The sequence below is a fragment of the Thermobia domestica genome, chromosome 2 (genome assembly GCF_964235325.1).
Source record: "Thermobia domestica chromosome 2, izTheDome1.hap1.1, whole genome shotgun sequence".
In the NCBI taxonomy this organism is placed as follows: domain Eukaryota; kingdom Metazoa; phylum Arthropoda; class Insecta; order Zygentoma; family Lepismatidae; genus Thermobia; species Thermobia domestica.
The window spans coordinates 319,495,383-319,518,107 of record NC_137455.1 but is presented as its reverse complement, the minus strand read 5'-3'; the positions used below and the strand labels follow the sequence as shown (position 1 = coordinate 319,518,107).

The 22,725-nt window shown below is 35.8% G+C and overlaps 1 protein-coding gene across 6 annotated transcripts in view; it reads right to left on the bottom strand.

Moving 5' to 3' along the window:
• Positions 1-15,575: 15,575 nt before the first annotated feature.
• Nrx-IV (neurexin-4) overlaps positions 15,576-22,725 on the bottom strand; it is a 283,070-nt gene continuing 275,920 nt past the window's right edge. For all 6 annotated transcript variants that reach the window (XM_081749018.1, XM_081749017.1, XM_081749022.1 and 3 more), the window contains one exon: positions 15,576-22,592. In XM_081749018.1, coding sequence (XP_081605144.1) covers positions 22,402-22,592 — 191 coding nt within the window. In that variant the 3' untranslated portion in view covers positions 15,576-22,401. The remainder of the gene's footprint in view (positions 22,593-22,725) is intronic.

Here is a 22,725-nt window from a genome sequence, read left to right as displayed (position 1 = left end):
TAATAAGTGACAACCCCTGTCAGCTTTTGGACCGAGACATCCAAATTTAGTGAAATTGTTAACAGAAGACAAGTGTTACTTTCTCGTATAGATTATGTATGAAAATCATAAATTAATGCCGTTATGCTGTTTACCAATGCCTGACATGCAGTGTCAGCTACTGGAATAACCCTATAGAAAAGGACAAAAATGCCTGACACCCCCCTTCCTGAAGTTTTAGAATTTGAAATTTAACAAAATTATCCTCCTGCAATTCACTACACTGTTTCACCAACAGAATACATATTCAACATGCTACTGAACTAGAAAAAATCATAAATTAACATAAGAGTAACAAGGTAAGTATGCTTACCGTATTTCTTAACAATTCTTCTCATTTTTTACACATTTCTTCATAGCACGTAATTCAACTTCGTCATACTTCTATCAGTTGGCACGCAGATTAACCACGACTAAGCAAAATATTGCTAAACCACCAAGAAAAGTGTGTGCGTATATATAAAACATCACTTACAGGATGTGTGATATTTTTCTGCATATAAAGTAGAGTTTTGGTCACAAAAAGTTGGACTGCCTTGCAGAGATTGTCCAAAAAATGACTCTAGATCCTTAGAAATTCCCTTTTGATCTGGCCCTGTTTTCCTGCATTTTTTCCACAGTCTGGGGTGGAAATTGAACGATAATTTTAGTTAGCTTTCCTTGCAGTATCAAAGTGAAGGCACAAAATGAAATCTATATTCAGCTCAATAATATAGCAACTTCTTTCAATAAATTTTATAGGCCTTACGCAGAGTCGTTTTGACATATGATTAGCGTCATACTAAAGGCCTGACTACTGCAGGAAACATGTTAGTCGAACTCTTTAGTATGACACTAATCACGCGTCAGACCGACTCTGCATAAGGTCCTATACGATTTTTTTTTTTTTGAAACCACCTCTGAATAAAATATTCAACCTAATATTTTTGTATTGTCTTTAATTGGAATTTAATCATAATCTTCCCTGAGCCGTAGACAAATATTATACTTTACTGAATAGAAATAATTCCTATTATCATCATCACATTAGAGAAAGTACAGTGTCTGAAACGGATTGTACCTTTTCTTTATTTTCTTCCAGTGTATGTGGAGAACGGTGTCAGTGACAAGGATTACTATTAGATACTTTAAGTTTTGATTAGAAGACCCGCCATTCCCAAGACCACAATTTTTTCAAGATGGCGCACACACAACAGAAGGCATTTTGAACACACTGTCACAATTCAAACCAAATTTTGACGACAGTTTGAGGTCGATCCATCAGACAGGAACTCCATTAACATATACAACTCATGGAGACATGTTGTCTATGCAAAGGAAAAAGCACCGGCCATCCTTCGCATTCAGAAGAGAGTGGAAGAGTTCGACAATACTTCCAAAGCGGTCTCACGAAGTCATTTCGGAAAGCAAGCCGTGAGTTAGCATTGAGCCACTCTGGGATGTCTTTGTAAGCTTCTGAAATTCAAGGTTTACAAGCTGCAACTTAGGATTATTAAAAAAAAAAAAACTTTACACTGTCTTCGGTTTAGACATGTTGGGATTCCTGGAATATGATGATTTTAGGGACAGGGTAGTCTTCAGTGATGAGGCGACATTCCATATCAACATCAAAGTCATTAGGCATTATGTTCGAATATTTGATTCAGAATACCCTCGGTGAATCATTGTGAATGTCAGAGATTCTCCAGACTTGAACGTCTTGGATGCCATGTGCAGAACAAAGCTTTATGGACCACTTTCTGAGAAGAAAGAACTGTATAATGGGACAGTCGTATTTTGACATACTCCAGATCTGATTGATACTAAAACTTAAAGAGGAGTTCCGAAATTTCATTTTCCAACAGGATACAGCTCCACCAAACGTCCATAATGATGTGAAAAGGCATCTGAATGAACATCTCCCACAGCATTGGATAGGTCGCACTGGTCCTGATGATGAAACGTTCTTGATAATGGTCCTCGAGGTCTTCAGACATAATACCATACGAATTCTTTGTATGGGACTGGGTTCCATGTCTGGGAGAGCTTTTTGGAGCCGTTACCCTAACCATTCGACAGCTTCACGAAGATGGCGCCATTGATGGAATACAGAAGGTGCCCGGACGTTGGAATTCCGTCATTGCCAAGCAGGGAGATTACATTCAAGGCCTGTAAAAAGATCCTCTCCATACAATAAACGTGTAAGTCACAAAATATTAGTATACATTATTTATGAAATGAGCCTCAAATACTACTACCATTATTCTTATTACGCCACATTAAATATTGGAAACAATATACAAAGAGGCTAAAAAGATCAAAGCTAATCAACTCTTCGCTGGTTGAAATCTTAATAAAATGAAAGCCCTTAGAATTGTGTTTCCAACATTGTGAATAAAGGCATTCGAGCTAGAATTCAAATAAAAAATTTAAATAACATGAAAATAATTATTATACGAAATTGTCGATAGGGTAACTTACAAAAGTTTTTTTTTTCCAAAATCAGAGCATTTAAAAGCCAAAAGATTTTGTGAGAGATTTATCAAGAGACTACAGAACATATGATGTAAGGGATTATCTTGCCACTACTATTTCATTCGATTTGTAGGAACCTAAATTATTTAGCTGGCCATATTCTTGATTATAGTGGCACTCACGTAAAACTTCAACATTTCAAGCCTAAAGAAAGCACCCTGAACGTATAGTTCTCAATACTTCAATAACTGCAGACGTTAATGCAGAAACAGGAATGAATTCGAAGTAATGTCCACTTTTTGGCGATCATTCTTCGAAAGTTCGATCGATTTTGAACATTTTTCTTGTTCAAAAGCAAATTATACAGACATGCAAACTTAGGTCAATGTAATAGCTCTAACAATTTTCGACTTGTTGCTAATGCTAACGCCTGGAACTTTTCGACCTCTCTTCCCCAAGGACTTAACAAGTGTTAACCATCTTGTTTAAAAACTATCTACACCACAACTGTCAACGTACAAGATTCGGGCATTCTGACTTTCATAATCTTGGGGAAATAAACGCTAATGTACAAGGTTTCTCGGTCACTATTCTACAAGTATCCGGCCAATAACATCTAATTTTCTAGGTATTTACAGTATAATTTTACAAAATTTGGTACAACATGTTAAAGAAATTATTTTAATGAGAAAATTTTCAAATTAATAAGACAGAAGAAAGAAAGGAAATCGAATTCCACTTTGATGTGTGCCGTATGACTGCCAGTGAAAAGTTTCACTTAGTGCATTTGATTACGTATTATTCATAGCATACGCAACTAGGTAGATTCTTGCAATTGTTACTTCCAAACTATGCTTAAGCATAAGCAACAGCTCATTTCAGGAGGGTTAGGAAGGGGCACCGATATAAGTAGAGCTTCTTATAAGAAAATCCCAGGGAAGGAATGGCAACTGCCACTAAATGACGCTCCTGTGCATAAGCATGGGAAATCTGATAGAACGGCCATGTCCATCTGTCGAGATGTATAAAATTAAGATCGGTAAACAACAGGAAAAGCCTTTTTGAAATCGACTCAACGTCCCCAGAATTGGTTCCATGTTCTCCATTGATCCACTATTCGAACCAGAAACGGGAGAAATCAACAACTTCCAATATTCATCCCATAGAGCCAAAACAATACGAGACGGAAACAACTTTTTTATATGGACTCAGCATCCCAGTAAGTTCCATCTCAAATTTTCTCTCTATTCAAACTGAAGTGGTGAAGATCTTTGAGTTCTGCTATTAACAATGACCCACACTGAAATAATGGAAACAGATAGCGAGAAGCAACTTTTGATATTCAGTACCTCAACAATTGGTTCTGTATCTCCCGCTTTTATTCCTCTATTGCAAATGGGAGTGACAGAAATATATTATCATTTCCGGCTCCAATATTGATTTCCATTAGTCCAGTCAATAAAGGCAAAAAACAGGCTTTTGTCTGGACTAATTAGTAACAAGCTGAAACTTTGCCAGTTATTACATCATAAGGGGAGTATTTCCTCAAAAGTCCCCAACCCTCCCCCTCTTGCTTCCCCCCACGGCCCTAAACATGCAAATTTGCGTATCTACATTAAAATGTCAATAACTCGATTAAGCCAGCTCGTATCAATATGCTTTTTTAAAGTTAGGTTCCTCACATTACGTTCTTTAAATTATGTCCTTATGTGTTTTTAGCTAAAGTAAGTATATATGGCGCTATTGAAATAAATTGCTGAAAAAGTAGATTTTTCAATATAATGTTCATTTTTGTTATCATTACTAAAAACCTGATAACGCTACAACAAAATGTTTCAAATAAAATTAGCTTGTTTTATTAGCTTTAAAATTATATACGTATTAATAGGTTTATTGGAATGGGAACGATGTCCTGAGAGTTCTTACCAAATGACTGCAGGTGCGGGAAAGTCATCCTGCCGGGTGGTCTAGGTGCGCGCCATAATCCAGCTTTGACCTGTCTACCTTTTGCGTCAGTTTCAGTGGGAGATTTATGCAGCTTGTAAGTGCTAAGTGATTTTGTGCAGTAGAAGTGAGAAGTACTTAGGTTCCTTTTTTCTGTAAGGTTTTTGGTTTATAATTTGAAATGTAGGCATATATTACTATGCCTTTAGTATTCTAATTTGTTATCTTTAACTAGAACGTAACATTTTGGTTACATGCTCGTAATCAATTTAGATTTTTATATTTAAAAAGAAATCTACAGACAAATTTACGTAGGTATAATTGCAAAATAGAAGTTTTCAAGCGCAAGGGAAGCATTGAAAGCTTTAATCACTACACGACTATTGACAGTCAATTAAAAAAAAAAAGTACGAAATATATAATATGTCTGGATAAAAACCCAAATGTGTTTCATTTCAAACACTAAACTTCAATTTAAAATGCATAACTCCTTTTAACGTTTTGTAATTATACAATATTTAATCATTTTCGAGCTGTCAAAATTACTATTTCTTTTTGTCAATATCACTTACAGTAATTAAGGCATTTATTTCAAAGTTGGGCGTCCGTTTTCGCCACGTTTCTTCGCTGTTATCTCTTTGCACACTTTCTGCAATTTGTTATTAGGTTCATTAATCCGTGCTCTTCACAAACTTTTAAAAGATTTTGCTCGTTATCAACGTATTGCTTCACAAATGTTAAAACTGATAGTTCATCGCCCTTGTACATTCGCCATGTTGATAACATAAATGCTCGTTTCTTTCCCACAATGCAACTGTTCGGTTACCTTGCGCCAAGTAGTTCCCTCCGCTCGCCGTATAGTCCCATGTTTACAACTGCTTATATATAACAAATAAACAGATTTTTCGAGACTCTTTATATATTATCAAGCACACAAACGATCAAATTATTCATATCTTTCCTGTAAATTTTAAAAATTTTGCTGGAAACGGACGCCCAACTTTGGAACTTAACCCGTAATTAATAACAGAAAGTAGAAAGTAATGTTCCTAATTTTAAACTTGAATTCCCATATCATTTTGATTAATGAAACTTAACTCAGTATAATATATCACATTGACAAGAGTGTGTGTAGTCATTTCATGTTGTTCCAGGCTACCTGAGCAACATTAACAATATAAAAAAAATAATAATTTTGATTTCATTTTTGAAATTTGTAATAATGAACTTAACGTAGACACTGTAGTTATAAAAGTGGTGTACATTTTATTCGTGAAGTTGTTGTACAAAGAAAAGGCGGTGTGCATTCAAGTTACAAAGAAAGCCTATTAAGAAGGTGCAAATTTTAAGAGTACGATTAATTCAGGGGGCAAAAATCTTATTCCAGAAAGTTCTGACATTTTTACATCACAAGTTACAAAATAACAACTTCAAGTGAATCCCAGAAAGCTGAAAGTATGTGCATTGCTATAAACTACGCTCTCGTATTTGCTGTAAGACCTAGATCGTTTCTGTCACCCATGTACACAAGCCTTGCTCTAAATCTACATCGATTACACGATTCAAAACACTTCATAAACATATGTCATGAATGGGAGTGTGAACATCTTACCGTGAAGCAGGGACGGCGCCAGAAACGCTTGATAGGGTGGACGGAAAGAGGTGGACCTAGTTGCTGGGTGGGCGGACAATGAAAATGAGAACTGGGCAATATAGACATTTTTTTGACAATAATTTTCAATTTTTATACTCTTTAGTTAGCTAAGGCTCAGACCGAAATAGGGGAGAAATAAGGATGTGGAAAACAGCTGTCTTTGCCTTATAGAAGGTACAATTCCGGCATTCACCTGTTGGGACTGAAGAAATACAGGGTTTAAGATGGGCTGTGGGAGTTCATGGCTATATGCTCGACCTACTGAATTTCGGATAGCAGATACACTACCTCTACTTCCAAAATATATATATATATATATATATATATATATATATATATATATATATATATATATATATATATATATATATATATATATATATATATATATATATATATATATATATATATATATATATTTACCAATAATAACTGTGTGTATACTGTGTAGTCGATGAAGTTCAAGACAGCTTTACCTCCTCTCCCTCCAAGAATGCACATGAATGCATAGAAATAAAAGAAGGTTCAAACAACAGAGACAAACAGATAGTACTCTACCTTTCGTTACTAACATAAAATACACAATAAGTAGGTAAAGTAAAACAAGGATAAAATAAACTACTGCAAACATTTTTATTTTGAAGGATTTATTACAAGAAAGCAAGAGACAAAAAATATAAATCATTTATATTTTTCTCATATATTCTTAATTCGTGCACATTAGATTTTTTGACGTGATCTCTATATGCAACAGCAAAGACCTACGTTACTAAAAGAATAGGGAAATTCGACAGCATGATTGTTTGATCATACCTTACACAGAAATCTTTGAAACTGAAACTCAAGTTAGCAAATATACATATATAATTTGGATAAAGACGTAAATAGCAATTAACAAAACTTCATCATGATCCACATAAACAATAATGTATTTTAAACTATGAGGGGCTGATCACATGGCACGAACAAGCTTACAATAATCTTTTATACCTGCACTTTAATGAAGTGCAATGCGTCGATTTTTATGTCCAGCATCGAATGCGTTTACCACATCCTCTACAGCAATATTCATTACATGTTTTCTTTCTACTGGAAGGAAACAACATCGCTTCCGTTTGCCATTCGATTTCTTAGATATGTTTTACCCTGTCTAAGACACGAGAAAGAACGCTCACATGGTGAACTAGATACAGGAATGGTGACAGCAATTACGGCTAATTTGTGAATTTCATGAAAAGCAATTTTGAAACGATCCATCACTTCAGTAAACTGAGAGACGGAGGTAATTTTGCATTGCTTTTCCACCTCATAACGTTTCAAAACTTTCGGGAGAACTTTTGGTTCCAACTCTACACTATCGAGATCACATCCATAATCACGTGCAAGTAGTTCAATTTTCTCAAATCAGAGGAAATGTTCACTTTTAGGGTGAAGACTGCTTATTCCACATAGAATACCCGTATTTTCTGTAAAACGCCTATTCATTTCTGCAAGTATTCTGTCAAGTACAGGAAGAAGTATCCTAAATCTGTAGTCTTCTTGGGATTGGATATCTTCTTCCTCAACCGATATTTGTTAAGTCATACTCCTAATATACTGACGTAAATGATCGTGTTCTGGACATTGGACTCAAATTTTTCAGCAAGACTCAAATTTTTTCGAACTCCTCGACTGTGTTTCGAATATCAGTAAAATAATCCACTACACCCTTCGAAACTAAAACAGCATCAGCCAGTGTGCTCTCCTTATTTTGTAGATAATCTAACGATCTTTTCAACTTTCCAAGAAAAAGTATAAACAAATTGAATTGGAACACACACTCAATAGACGTCTTGCTTCAGAAGAGCGACTGTGATTTTCATTACTTATCTCAGCAAGTGTTAGAATAACTGCCCTAAACGTTCTTTTCATAGCAACACAAGCTGCAAACTAAGATAAACGGGTAAAGAATATTTCGTTAGTGGTTCAGAAGATACTTAATGCCATAAATAATACTATATATTGAATACTATAAGAAGATAGTACATTAGAAGTCGTCATTTTCCGTGTAGTATCACTGACGACACCTCAGCAATATACAAAGGACGCGATGACTGATTAGTGGAAGGTCATTATGATGATGCAGTGTCCTGCCCGAAGATCGATCTTTGACCCGAAGGTCCCTGGGCAAAGTGAACCCATGATGGCTTGCCATAGCCTTCCATGGATCAATGATAACGTTCTACGAACGGTGCCTAGAGTGGGATCCAAATCACTTGTGTTCCTACTGGGAATCAAATCCGGAACTCCGTGCTTACAAGGCAAAGAGCGTATCTACTCATCTACCGGGGACATTGGAAGGTCAATAGGAGTAACATTATTTCGCATCTGTTTATTTTCATCGTAACTGTGCGGACAAAATGTGGACCAGTAATAATCTTCGATAACTACGGCAGGAAACGCGCGTTAATCGGAATATTTCCCCATCAGGATTCTGCCGCCTACAGTCCGAAAATTTGACCATGCCGACCAGATGCCGCGGTCGGATTGGTGGCACCGGCGTCTTTCCGCGCGATTTTCAACCGCGATAAATAGTTGCCTTGCCGAGCAGTCGGCAAACAGCCGGAAATGAGCATTAAATGCGTCGGCGCCGCCGTCGAAAAGAGGCCGGCATAAGGAGTCGGCAGAGGGTCGGAAAGAGGCTTTTCCGACTCTGACGGTCGGCAACACTCGGCAAACAGCATTTTATTTTACGATTTTCGACTGCTTGCTGCCTCGGCAAAAGGTCGGCACCATGAACAAGTAGATCGTCATGCCGCCGCGGACGGGTGCCAGCAGCCTGCCACCGTCGACGGCGGCAATCCCTCTTTCCGACCGCGACTTCCTGATGGGGTTGCTTGAGCTGTTCGAATTATTAAATTGTTTAGCGTAAAAAGGGAGTGCTCAAAAGCCACAAATCCTGTTACAAACGAATATTTGTCACGGTTTAGTTCTTATCTAAAACATAAAAAGTACCGTGTTTCAATAGCACGATTGTATGTGTGTATGATAAACTTTAATTCATTAATCACGACCTTTGGCATCATTATATTACTACAAGTATCTGTCTTAAAATCATTCATTGTTCATTGCAGAGTTAAACAGAGTCCTAGAACCTATTAGGCCTACATTACAATCGAAAGTAATACCTATTACTTTTGAAGTACATGATGTCACCTTCATTATTCTACGCCCACTCCCGCCCACCCTTAATGTCGTCTTTGCCGTGAAGCCACAATCTACCTAACATCGATCATTAACGCTGGTTCCCCAGCTATTCATTCAGATGGATTTCTCCATGTTTTTGATAATGTTGACGTAAATGTATGAAGTCTTGATAACAAAGATACTTTTCGTAGTATGGGAGGGATTCATTGTGTCATGTCAGGTACCTGTGTCGGATAACAGTTAAGAGAATTCCAATTGAGTATTTTATTAGCACCACAACTATCCGAGAGTATTTGCATCCAATGAAAAAGAGAAATACAGGGTTTTCTTCAATGTTTATTGAAGACTTAAGTGAACTTCAACAAGTAAGATCTATTACGGCCCAATCTTCACAAGATCTATTTTTCCTCAGTCTTATATGGCTTGGATTACAGTCGCAGCAAGGATTGAGTAGATTTAAGACTACTATAATGAGAAATTCGAAAAAAGTGTAAAACCACATATATTATAGCTATATTGCAGTTGATCGAAGCAGAAAACGAAAACAGTTGTAGTGACTGATGCAGGATTTCCTATTTATTATGTTCCCTGTACTTACGGAAATGTTATTCATAACTGTAGCAACTACACTAAGTTTCACTGAATTACGACCACCTACCTAATACTTTGTTGGTCCACTTTTGCTTAGAGGACGGCCTGAACACGGCGAGGTATGGATTCTGGTAGTTGTTGATATGTTTTCACGGGGATATGATACCATATATTCCTGATGGCATCGCACAACGAGCCCACAGGTGTTCTTGCAGGAGTTATGGTGCGAAGAGGTCGCTTCGCAACATCCTACAAATGTTCTATAGGATTAAGATCCGGTGAGATAGAGAGCCAGTTCATATGCTACAGCTCCATGAAATGTTCCTTAAGCCAAGCAAGTGCAGTCCTGGCTTGGTGGCACCGTGCATTGCCATTCTGGGAAATGCCGTCTTCGTGTGGGTGGAAGTGTTGCAGTATAGGGTTACGTGATTCTCTAACACCTGCAGGTACACAACAGATGTCTCGTTGTGGTTCATACACACCAGCGGTCCCAGTCCATGCTAACAGAAGTATCCCCAAACCATACAGGCGCCTGTACAGTACGCACCAATGCACGAGGGATCCATAGCTTCGTGCTGTTGGCGCCACACATGTATGCGCCCGTCCGAGAGTAGTAGTACAAACAGTGACTTATCGGACCAACACATCAATCATCCATGGTCCAATTAGCATGTTCCTGTGCCCGAAAGCGACGAAGTCTGTGGTAACGAGTCCTGAAGAATGGGTGACGAGTGTGTAATCTGCTATGAAACTACATGTGTGTCAGTGTACGCCATATAGTTGCGTGTGATATGGGTGCTGTGCATTCACCATTGTATTGGTCACATGATTCTCAGACACTGTTAGTTCGTTTGGCTATCACGAGCTGTTTGACGCAACGCTCGCCCCACATTTTAAACTTCCGTACGTCCCTGTAGTTCCATCTCTTGGTTTGCGTCTCAATTTTCTTCCCACTCCGTGCACACCTTCATTACACAGGAACGGGCACATCCGACAAGTACTGCTATCTGGGTATTGATGTACCTATTGCTAGGATACGCACAATCGCCCTATTAAAATGCGGATAAATCCTGCCCATTATAACAGTGTGCTATCTGCCAACATGTAGCCTCGAGTGTGTTCTTTCTCTGCAATACTACAAGTCGGGTTGGTCATATAATCATCACGGTTGCTGGCCACACTTTCTTATGTGGAGGTGGCAATTCAGTGAGCACTCAGTGTACATTGTAAACAAATATAGAAGAAATGACACTGTCGTTTTTGACGGTTATCGTGAAGATGGAACATGTTAAAGGAAAGCTTTGATACCAGTACTAATCTCTTTGCACCTGGTGATCTTCGTCTTGTTTCTCGCAGCTGTGAATAACCTTGCGCCAATTACGTATACGTAGAAATGTAGGATTAGATTGTTCCGCCAATTGTGAACACTGTAATGGACTTTCCTACGATAATTATCCTGTCTATGACGATGTTATTGACTTCGATGATCCGAGTGTGAACAATGTTACATTTTGTTTTAACCAGATTAGACTGAGAGCTGAATTGAATTTTATCAGTCAACAAGTAAACACTGATTGTATAAAATGTGTAATAATATTGTGGAAACTAGAATATTTGGTTCCATTTTCTTCATTCCGTGTGTTTTGGGTGGGTAGTCCGTGATGTTATTACAGTATAAAGTACGTTATTTTCCACTGCTAAGCAGCTACCGATTGTTGCCAGTCGAGGATATTTCGGGTCCATAGGTTATAGATAATGGAACGGCTCTAATCTAAGTTAGGAACAATTCCCCGAATCCAAATTGGCCATATTAATTAGCAATAGTACAAGTAAAAAACACATTAATAAAACAGTTACCATAAATTTGTATATAAGTTATAAATAAAATATATTAACTTATGTGCATAGACTATTAATGATGTATATATTTTAAAGCTAAGAGTTATATTTCATTCCGTTTATCATATTTTCATGGTATATTAGAAGGGTAAGCATCTCATTTGTATTGTCAAACAAGATTGAGAAATATATTTTTCTCCTCGTAATTCTTCTAGATATTGCAACGAAACTGGGCACATACATTATGTATAGATGATAGTAGTTTTCAAGGTAGCTTATATTCAGGCACTTGTAACCAGTACTTCTTCAAAAGTCCCCAAATTTCAAAAAAGGGATTTTTGTAGGGAAATTTTCATATTTATTCCAAAATCCTTTTCATTTGTACACTATAAACATATGCGCATGGTATCAGTTAAAATCTTGTTTCATCCTGAAAACAATGATATTAACCATGATACCTGGATGTATAGTGCTGTGTTTGGAAACTTATTTTATATATTTCCCCACTTTTCTTTATTTATATATGAAATTCGGTATTGTCAAGTAGGATTGAGGAATACTTTTCCGTTGTAACTATTCTAGATATTGCAATAAAACTTGGAACACATTACATAAAGACCATAGTATTTTGCAAAGTAAATTATATTCAGATACCTGTAGCCAAGGTTGCACCAGAGTACTAAATTAAAAAAAAAAAAAAAAAAAAAAATTTTTCGGAGGGGAATTTTTCTATTTTACCTGGAATTTCCCTTTCCTTGTACATCATGTAAACATGCTCATGATACCTTTTGAAAGTATGTTTTATTCTGAAGAGAATGACATATAACCCATGTTACTCGAACGAATAGTACTGATGTAGTAGCTACTTAGCTGAAAGTCAACATTTTCCTCAAAAAATGCAAGAGTCTAAAAGGGTTAAGGGGAAGTGAGGAAAGCAAGAGGAGGAGCGGTGGGGACTTTTCAGAAAATACTCCTTATATTGTAGTCTAACGTTCCTATAAAAAAAAAAAAAAAGAAAAGAAAAAATCAGCTTGTTACTAATTAGTCCCAACACAAAACCTTTACTGACTGGACTACATAGAGCGGAAACGGTAAGGCGATAAACTGTTTCTTGCTATGTATTCAGGATCCCACGAACGATTGCAGCTCAGTTCTTATTCTTGTACTAAAACCACTAGTAGTAAAAATCAGTACAACTTCTGGGTTTCAATACTGATTCCATACAGCAATAATATTTTATGTGCGAGAAACCATTTTTGATATGGACCCTACAAGAAACAGGCCGCCGGATGTCGTCAGCCTGGTCGCTACTACAGCGGTAGTTATCGGACTGAACGAAAAAGCCTCCGAAGTTAGTTAAATAACTGCACCCAGAGACAGACCGGTAAGAGTTTTACTTAATATCGTCCAGCGCGACACTGCTGACTGCAGGCTAACGCTAGTGGCGTGTACTGGTTTGATGGCTTGGGCTACCACTAACCTTTATAATACCTGTACATTATTATTATTGAAGCTTAAAACAACCTTACAACACACTTTCTTTTTATTAAGTAGATTAATATAGTTTTCTCTTCACTAGCAAGACTTATCTTATTAGTATTACGGAAAAACAATCATCCATTTCTACCTTCATTTTTTGCATGAAATATCCCTACAGTTTGTATTAGATAGGTAATGACCCTACTCACCAGAGTAAATAGAAGCTGACTGAGTAGTAAAGAACACAAATAGGCGATTAGTAACGAAGGGGCCTCAGTCGCAACGAAACGCAAGTAATAAAACAAGTATTTATAACAGCTATCCAACTATCTCAGAATACTGTAAAACACAAAGTTTTTCGTTGCGCTGACGCAAACCGCTACAGAACGAGGCTCAAGATGTCCGAAACCCTCCCCCAAAAAACGCACTGTCATTACTCGTACGATTTCTCTTTACTCTTCGCTCACACCCAAGAAACCGATTTTCTAGAGGCAACTGGTGTTACCTGGCAGCCCGCTCGTACGCTGTGGGTGGAGGTGGAGCGAAAGGGAATGCACTGATAACTACTAGATACTTGCTGCAGTAGAGTAACTAGAGAAGTAGTTTCTGCTGCTTTGGCATATCCAAGACCTCTTAAGGAAGGAAGACAGACTGCCTGTAAAGAAGTTAGTGGGTGTTTCTAAATACATACAGGGCATAGACAAAAAATCTTAAAACACTTCATACAGGACACGTAAGTTTGGCCTTCCACTGTACAACACGTGTTACGATTGCCGATCGTTTTTCGTTTTCTGTGTTATATGGACCTTCCTCTTCCGTCAGCAGTAACCAGTTCACCTGTGTGTCGTGGTGTGAAAGTGGTGCGGTAAAATGGGGCGACCTGACAGACTTCCAAAGAGGCATGATCGTTGGTGCCCGTCTGGTTGGAGTTTCAGTGTCAACAATGGCGAACATTGTAGGGGTATCGAAAGGCAGTGTCCAATGTTACGAGGGCATACACAATTCATGGGCAAACGACGTCTGCAACAGTGGTCGAAAGACAATCCTGACAGATAGGGACCAGAGGGCATTAAAACGAATTGTAGCAGCTAAAAGCAAGACCACTGCAATGAAAATTACGTCTAAACTCAATTCCGGCCTAAAGAGCCCGGTTTCATCGAAAACAGTGCGACGAGAACTTCATAAAATGGAAATTCATGGCAGGGCCGCTATCGCCAAACCCGCAGTCACAGCAGTAAATGCGAAGAGGCGTATGCAGTGGTGCAAGGACCACAAAGTGTGGACTCATGAGCAGTGGAAACACGTAATGTGGTCCGATGAATCGACTTTTTGTTTCCAAAAACCGGTCGTGTTTACGTATGGAGAACACCGTCGCAGGCCTATGATACAGACTGTCTGCTCCCAACTGTAAAGCATGGGAGTGGTTCTGTTACAGTATGGGCAGTGATATCATGGTTTTCTGCAGATCCCATCATAGCCCTGCATGGAATGATGAATGCTAAGGCGTATGAGGCCATTTTCGTGGACCAGGTTCTACCCATGGCCCAAATATTGTTCCCTGATGGTGATGGCATCTACTAAGATGATTTGGCACCCTGCCACGCTGCAAAAACGGTGAAATCATGGTTTGAGGAGCATGATCAGGAGCTATCACACCTCCCCTGGGTCCCACAATGACCAGATCTGAACATCATTGAGCTATTGTAGTCTGAGTTAGAAAGGCGTGTTCGGTCTCATTACCTTCCACCAGCATCCCTTAAGGAAATGGAGCATGTTTTGGAGGAACAATGGTACAAAATTCCACACAGCATGATTCAGGAGCTGTATACGTCCATTCCACGTCCAAGGTGTTTTAGACGCAAAAGGAGGCCACCACACCATCTTCACACTTTTGCAAACGTTTTAGATTTTTTTTTTTTTTTTTTTGTCCAACCCCTTTATAGTTCTCAGAAACGTATCATTGAAAGAAGATACTAAAGTATAAAATTATCAATATAAATTAGTTTTTATTATGGTAACTTTATTTTGTAATATTCCAGGGCTACCGCCTATAGGCCCGGTAGCCCACAAAATTCGCCACTGATTTACTCTGCTTACGGTCGAATGGTAGGAACAGGTTGATTCTGTGTTACCTACAATATCCACTACATATATTTACAACTGCGTTTTACTATTGAACTAGAGCTTATATTTTGCATTTGATGACCTGACAAATTACAAATAACACAGTATTTGTATAACTCCTCTTTACTATTAGGCACCTGATAATTTGTAAAATCTTAAGATTTCTGAAAGGGATGCTTGTCGTATGCTTATAATGTAGAATAGGGAACACAACTACTTGTGAAAGCATTAGAAAATAACATCAGGATTAATAAAACTACGACTATTATTATTATTAAAAAGATTAGTTTTATCTTCTTATAAAAAGTACATCTTTGGAGCATCTATTTTCTATTAGACAACATATGTACGGTATATCAACACACAACAACCTAAAAAAAAGACCCATTGTCATCACTAACACAGGTTCTCTCATAGAGGTGTATTTGTACTCTTTACTCAAATAATACACATTCACATACCTGGTTTACACATGCTATTAATACAGATAAAACTGCAAACCATTTATTCCACTCCTGCACATTTAACAGCTGCTATTCACAATCAATTAACAAATATTGTATACAAAAAGCAAAAATATACAAATAGAAAACAAACATATTTCGAAACAAGTATACATTAAGAATACTTCCTTTTAAAGTATCATAAATACGAGCAGCACAAATTAATAATGCCGACGCTACTTTTTTTGATTATTCAAAATAAAATCAACTCAATTTTATTGCAGCAATCACACGGTTAATCCAAACTGATTCGTAAAACATTAAAAATACAGCTTACACAGGATTTTTCTTCAAATATTTATTTCACGAACACAATTCGACAAACATTATATTTAGTAAATTTAAAACAATAATTGCGAACACATTAAAATATATGCAGATGCTATGTGGTAGCACATCACCTACCCTTTACAATAATCCTGATTATAATTGATCGTAAAATCCGTTAAGGTAATTTATTTGAACACTGGTTATTTATTTGAACAGCTATTATGTAGTTGAACTGTACCAGTAATTATCCGTAAGCTCTGAATTTGCTACTCTATTACTTAAAAATATATATACTATATAGAAAGTTACCAGCAGCTCCTGATTTCAAAGCACTACAATAAAACAAAACTTTATTTCATAATTGGCATAAAATATACTGGCGAATCTATTTGTAAGACAGCATCTAGTAAGTAGTACTTTGTTACATACGAATAAACTCGCACCTATAGAGGATTTCATGAATATACAATCGGAATGTGTGTGTGTGTGTAAGCAAACTTGCATTTATATAGTGAAATCTTTTCAATAAATCAGGTACATTTCCAGAAGCAAGTATCTAATATTCACAGAAGTCTAGGACAATAATAGTGCAAATATAAAATGTTCCAAAATATAAAATATACTAATTCAAAGTTTTACAACTAAGATGTTAAAATTTGATGAGAGGTAATTTTGTATCCTCTTTCCTATTTTATAATGTCGAGAATTCTCTAACTTCTAATGAATTTAGAATTTAATTATTTACTTGACACTTACTGGTAACTTGGCTGAATCGTTTACATTCACAGTAACTTAAAATTATTTGAATATAACTCGGTAATTCATCACAATATATATAAAGAAAGTTTTTATTCTTTAATCTATAATACTGAATTTTATTAAATTATTTCATTTAATTTTGCTACAATGTGAAATCAGTAGGAAAATCTGGAAAATGACGTATGTCCATCTTACCTCAAACTAATGCAGTATTTTAATATACAGGAAAATAATTTAAGTAGCCTTCTAGGCAATTTAATACGGTACGACTCTGGTAGCTGCCTCATGTGTTCAAAGAAACCTAATCTCTGGATTAGTCTAAATATCTTCTCTGAAATGCATAAATTCTGTTAGAACAAAATGAGTGGTAAAATTGTAATCGATTACTTAAATGGGGTTAAGTTGATATGAACTTTACTGAAGTAAAATCTTTCTGTTTTGTCATAGCAAGTACCACAGTAAAGTCTATCCATACAGTCAACTTACGGATATATGACACTAGAAGTGAAATGTTAGTGCAGTGAAAGGTATGCTCGTTTCAAAAGCAACTGAAAAGTGAAGCGCAATGTAATATACAATACTGCAACTTATTAAACATCCCTATATAATTTGTGCCGGGCTGCAAACATTACAATATGATAGAATTAACGGTAACCCCTCTTCTTTCGAACCGTTTAGTTTAATCCCAAAGTATTTAACAACTTTGTAAGTTTAACTGCCACCCATTATGAAATGAAATCGTTCAGTTTTACGTCCCACGTTATGCCGGCTAAGCTAAAGGAGACGGTGATGATGAGAAATGAATGCAATGATGGAATGAATAAAGTAGCAGGAAACGAGAAAATCCCGAGAAAACTCACGAACACGGTGTTTGTCCACCATAAAGTCCACTTGGCGAGAGCTGAGATCAAACCAGAGACCCCACGCACCAGAGATGAACGTTCAACCACTGAGCCACCGCTGCCCCCTGCTACCTATTATGTATGTGCTCTTAGTCCTATATCGAAATACATTAAGACCCCAACGTGACGAGCATTGTGGTAACAACAGACATACGACTTCAAGATCATAAACAACCAATTGTAATTATCCTACAAACGAAAGAGCTATTGTTTCGATGTAGATACTTACAAGCCAAAGACTGTAATGGAGTTTATTATTATTATTATTATTATTACTATTTTGGCACTCATGAACCTAAATGAATGCAAGAAACAAGATGTAATGTGATAAATTACTTAATGCAAACTCCTTTTTTTCTCTCTTTTTGATTAAATTGTGATCGAAGTTTCGGTATTTAACTACGACCATTCTCGAAGTTGATTTATAAGCAAGGGTAGTGAAGGCAGTTTTTCTTAATTATATATTAATTGAAATAAATTAACTTTGACTGATATAGAATCCTGTTTTTAACGCGATGAAATATTTCAACTGGCGATTTCACACTTAAGCAATTTATATAGATTCAGAGTGATAAAGATGATTCCATACCGATTACGATTACTATCTTTTCCTTACTATATATTTAAACAATAAAACTATTTCTGCCCTTTTCTATAAACTAACCCCGAAGATGGTTGTAGTTAACTGAAAATATACTTTGAGTGAAATACGCAGCCCTTAGGACACAAGCGTAAAGAGAAGTCTACTTCCAGTGTTACCTTACCTTTCATTGACATATAATCCAATGCTACAAATACAGTAGAGACATATCATGCAATAAGGTTAATACTGTCACAACCATTAGGATAAAGCAACACAAAAAAATATTCTCTGCTACAGAATATGCATATAAAATATGGTGGACAAGATAAATAGCAAACATCAATTAGCAGAATAACAAATACACCTCAGACTCTACAGTTAAGCACTATTTCCCTCCATAGAAAACAAAATTAGCTGCACATAGGAATGTAGTAAATACATGAAATGGAATGTTAATATCAGCAATCACTCACAAACATATTTTCATTTTAATTTTGTTAAATAATAATATTATCAACTTTCAAATTTATAGATAATAGTTAGTTTTAGTTATAAGGCGAAGATTATGCATTTATTTTAGATTCTTACAAATTGATATACATGTTTCTTTAAACACACCCTTAATAATTTTTAAGACAAGAAATCTTACTATGAACGGGTAATATATTGTGTATATACATATGTATTACAATCTGGCATAGCTCTAGTTTCATCACAGGTCTACCCTAATTGAGCAACTATATTTACAACGGAACTACATACACCTCAAAGGAGTACTGAGTTCACAGTAGATAAAACAATAGTATTCTAGGGAAGACTTAAGAAAATTCTTGTTATGCATATTGGATAAAACCAATGAAAGCATAAGTAGAAATACATGCTTCTAGTGGCTTAAGATCTTGTTAAAAGAAAAAAAAAGTTCGTGCACAATCACTGAACAAGAAACAAATTTTCTTTTTGAAGTGTTTCAAAGTAATGGACGAATTTCTGCATGATTCCACCACTAGATTCACTAACTATAAACCCATTTAAAATCGAACGAAAGCATCGGAAATTAAGGTCAATATACAATCTTTACGATTGATTTTTTCTTTTCTCTTTTTAACACATGGTGAATATTTATCTTAACTTACTACTAAAGTTACTGCATGTCTTTGAAGGAGCACGAAACTATCGACTGGTTTTAAACAGAAGGAAAAAAAACAGTACAAATCAACTTGATCCTGAGAAATATTCACCTACAATCAGATGGATTAGAAGACACATTTCTCTAAATCAACTCAATTTCGTACACAATCCAACTGTATCTTAAAATTTAAATAATATATTTTCTCCTTAGTCCACAGCAGATCTCACGAATGGTATTTAAAGCTCGGCGATTTTTTTTTTTAACTGACCTTAAAGTCTTTGATAATACTTTTATTAATTCCACTTTAATTATTGAAATGATTATATCTTCCGCCTCTCAAAGAAAGTACAGACTGGAAGGCTAAATAATAGCTTTATGAATGAAAACGAAACTTCTGTTTCAATTCAGTTTCTCAGAATGTTCTAAATATCACGTAGAAGTAGTTTGGAAGCAGCACTAGTACTGAAAATACTATTTTCATTTATGACCTACTACATTCATGCGCGCCCGCATAGGTGGGACACGAAAGTTCATTGTCCTCATTTCCAATATCTTTTTCTTTCTTTCTTTAAACGATTGGTACGTATCATGCCGCAAATCGAAGTGATCATAAAACTAGGGCATTTTTACCGATGACAAAGGTCGCTTGGCATTTATCAGTACTACTTAAAATACAAATGTTTTAAATTCACAAATACACCTCAAATAATTACTTGAGTATGATTACAAGCAAATGTAATGTAACCTTGTAACTACTTTCTACTATTGATATTAGAATCGAAAAGTACAGACTCCTGAATCAGTAGTAAGCCATGCACAAAATCTGCTCTTAATGCTTCACAAATATACAACTGTGAATAGTTACTGAGTCCTAACATCTTTTAGTGTCAAACTGCCCACTACAATGAGATTCTGCGGGCGGTCATGAATATGTAGTCTCGATTCATTACAAAATCAAGACAAAATATACGCTGTACTTACAATTTGTCCTGAATTAATTATTACAAAACTAGAACTTGCTAAATAAAATACATCAAATAACGAGATATTAAAACCAAATTATTTAGTTTACGAATAGATTTTTATGTAATCCATCGTACTACTATACAAGAAAAATGTATGCACGAAACTGACAAAGTTCTAAAAAAAATCCTAATATGAGGCCATTATCAGAAGATAATGTAACGAAGTTCAGTTATTAACAAACTCACGAACGGAAACAAGGTCTGAACTACTGCCGTCATTAAATGATAATTATACAATTAATCCATTCATATACAAAAACCAAAGATATAAAGCACAGTTACTTATATCTTACAAGTTAGAAAAACTTCTCTCCTACAATGTTGAGAATAAATATTTCGTTATTATTAAACGTTAAAAATTTTAATTTTGAGAACATACGCCAATATTCATCATATTGCACTTTAGTGATGTTTATAGAGCAAAGCATCTGAATAAAGAAAAGAAATAATAGAACTTGCATTATTAGATTCATTCCTCCATCAAATATTAATATCTACAATTTATACTTCTATGCAATGTATATCTATATATATACACGAACAAATCTATACTTTCTCACATTCCTAAGATAAAGTTTAAGGACGTTTTTACGCCATTTAACGTTGGTTTCCAACACGCATTAATTTCACTTAACAAGACTCAAAAAATTCCGCATACTATATGATAATCTAGTTACAAATGAAAGTGTATACGACTGCATAAGAAAGCTTTTATAATACTCCTGTTGAAGGCTAACATACTGTTCCACAATTCGACACAAATGTGAAATAGATACCATTATATCAATGGAAAATGAAGAAATAATGTTGTAGTAGTTAATATATCAACAGAATCAAAAAACTACAATACCGATCATCTAACTATATAAGCGTATATACACAAATAACTTATAATTTTCCAATTGTTTCTTGGAAATTCTGTCTTGATAAAATATTGATGTAATAAAAAATCCTTATGTCCAAAAATGGAATTATGCAAATTAATGCATAAAGACACTAACTGAATCTAATAGTCTTTATGTGATTATACAATGATGTAATAAATACCCGTTATTTACAGTACCATTGATGTAATACCACCATAAAAAATAGATGCTTCAGTATTTGGGTAATTAAGATCTTAGGCTAATACTGTATATTGTTAGCTTGTTTTAAGTCTTTACTTTAACTGAACGAAACGGAAAAAAAAAAGAGAGAGAGAGAGAAACGATAATAATAATAATAATACGTAGGCATTACGTTATTTAACACTTTAGAAGTGTCATTCTGAAACGCTGTTCAGTAATGTAAGCATGTTACTGAAAATTACAATGACCCTAAGGGACAAAGTTGCACTCCAAGATAAAACCTTAAGAAAAATCCTCGTTTTCACACTGAAACATACAAACAGAAAAATCCTTAGAAAAAAATACAGATACAAAATGTTCCTCCTGACTGCTTGCTACAACAAATGTCCCATTTACGCGCACATGCACTAAAGTTACTTTGATAATTACTTTAAAAATTCAGCAAGAGGTATTCTTGGGTCTTAACGCCGGCAGCCATACATACAGCAGAGATGCCCACTTGTTTTACTCTACATGCAGAACATAAATGTCTCCACGAATTTCATCATAGGCTAGCGTTCTACAAACTGCATTTAGTAATATTTAAATATAAGTCTGTACAATTATATATATAAACTCTCTTTATAACAGTTTGTAACAGATGAATCACGTCGAGTATTTTCTTAAGTTCAGAAAGATGTAAGGCCAAAGATTAAAATATTCCTTGAACATTCTTTGGCAAACACGCATTTATATCATTACATACATCATGTTTTCCTTTGTATGTAAAATATATAAAAGTGGGCACGAAAAGTGTCATTTTTATCTCCATTAAATCACAAATATTAGTTTCCACAGAGAAAAAGGGTCTGCTTCAAATGAACCATTCTTTTTTCTTTTGGACCTGATGGCCTGTTGTTGATTGGACGACAGCTGAATCTGGATCAAGTGCACTTTCTGCTCCCCTATCTTCTTGTGTTAGGTACTCGCCTTTGTGTCGGGCCAAGTAACGGCCGATCAGCACTGCCATGATCACTAACGCAATGAAGATGACCGCCAATACACCTATAAATGAAAAAGATTTTCAATATCAGGAGCAAAACAAATATTAATGAAATCACTAAACCCTGTCTACGTACCAGGATTTGGTAATAATTACTTGTACTATTGTATTATTATCACAATCTACCAATCAAGA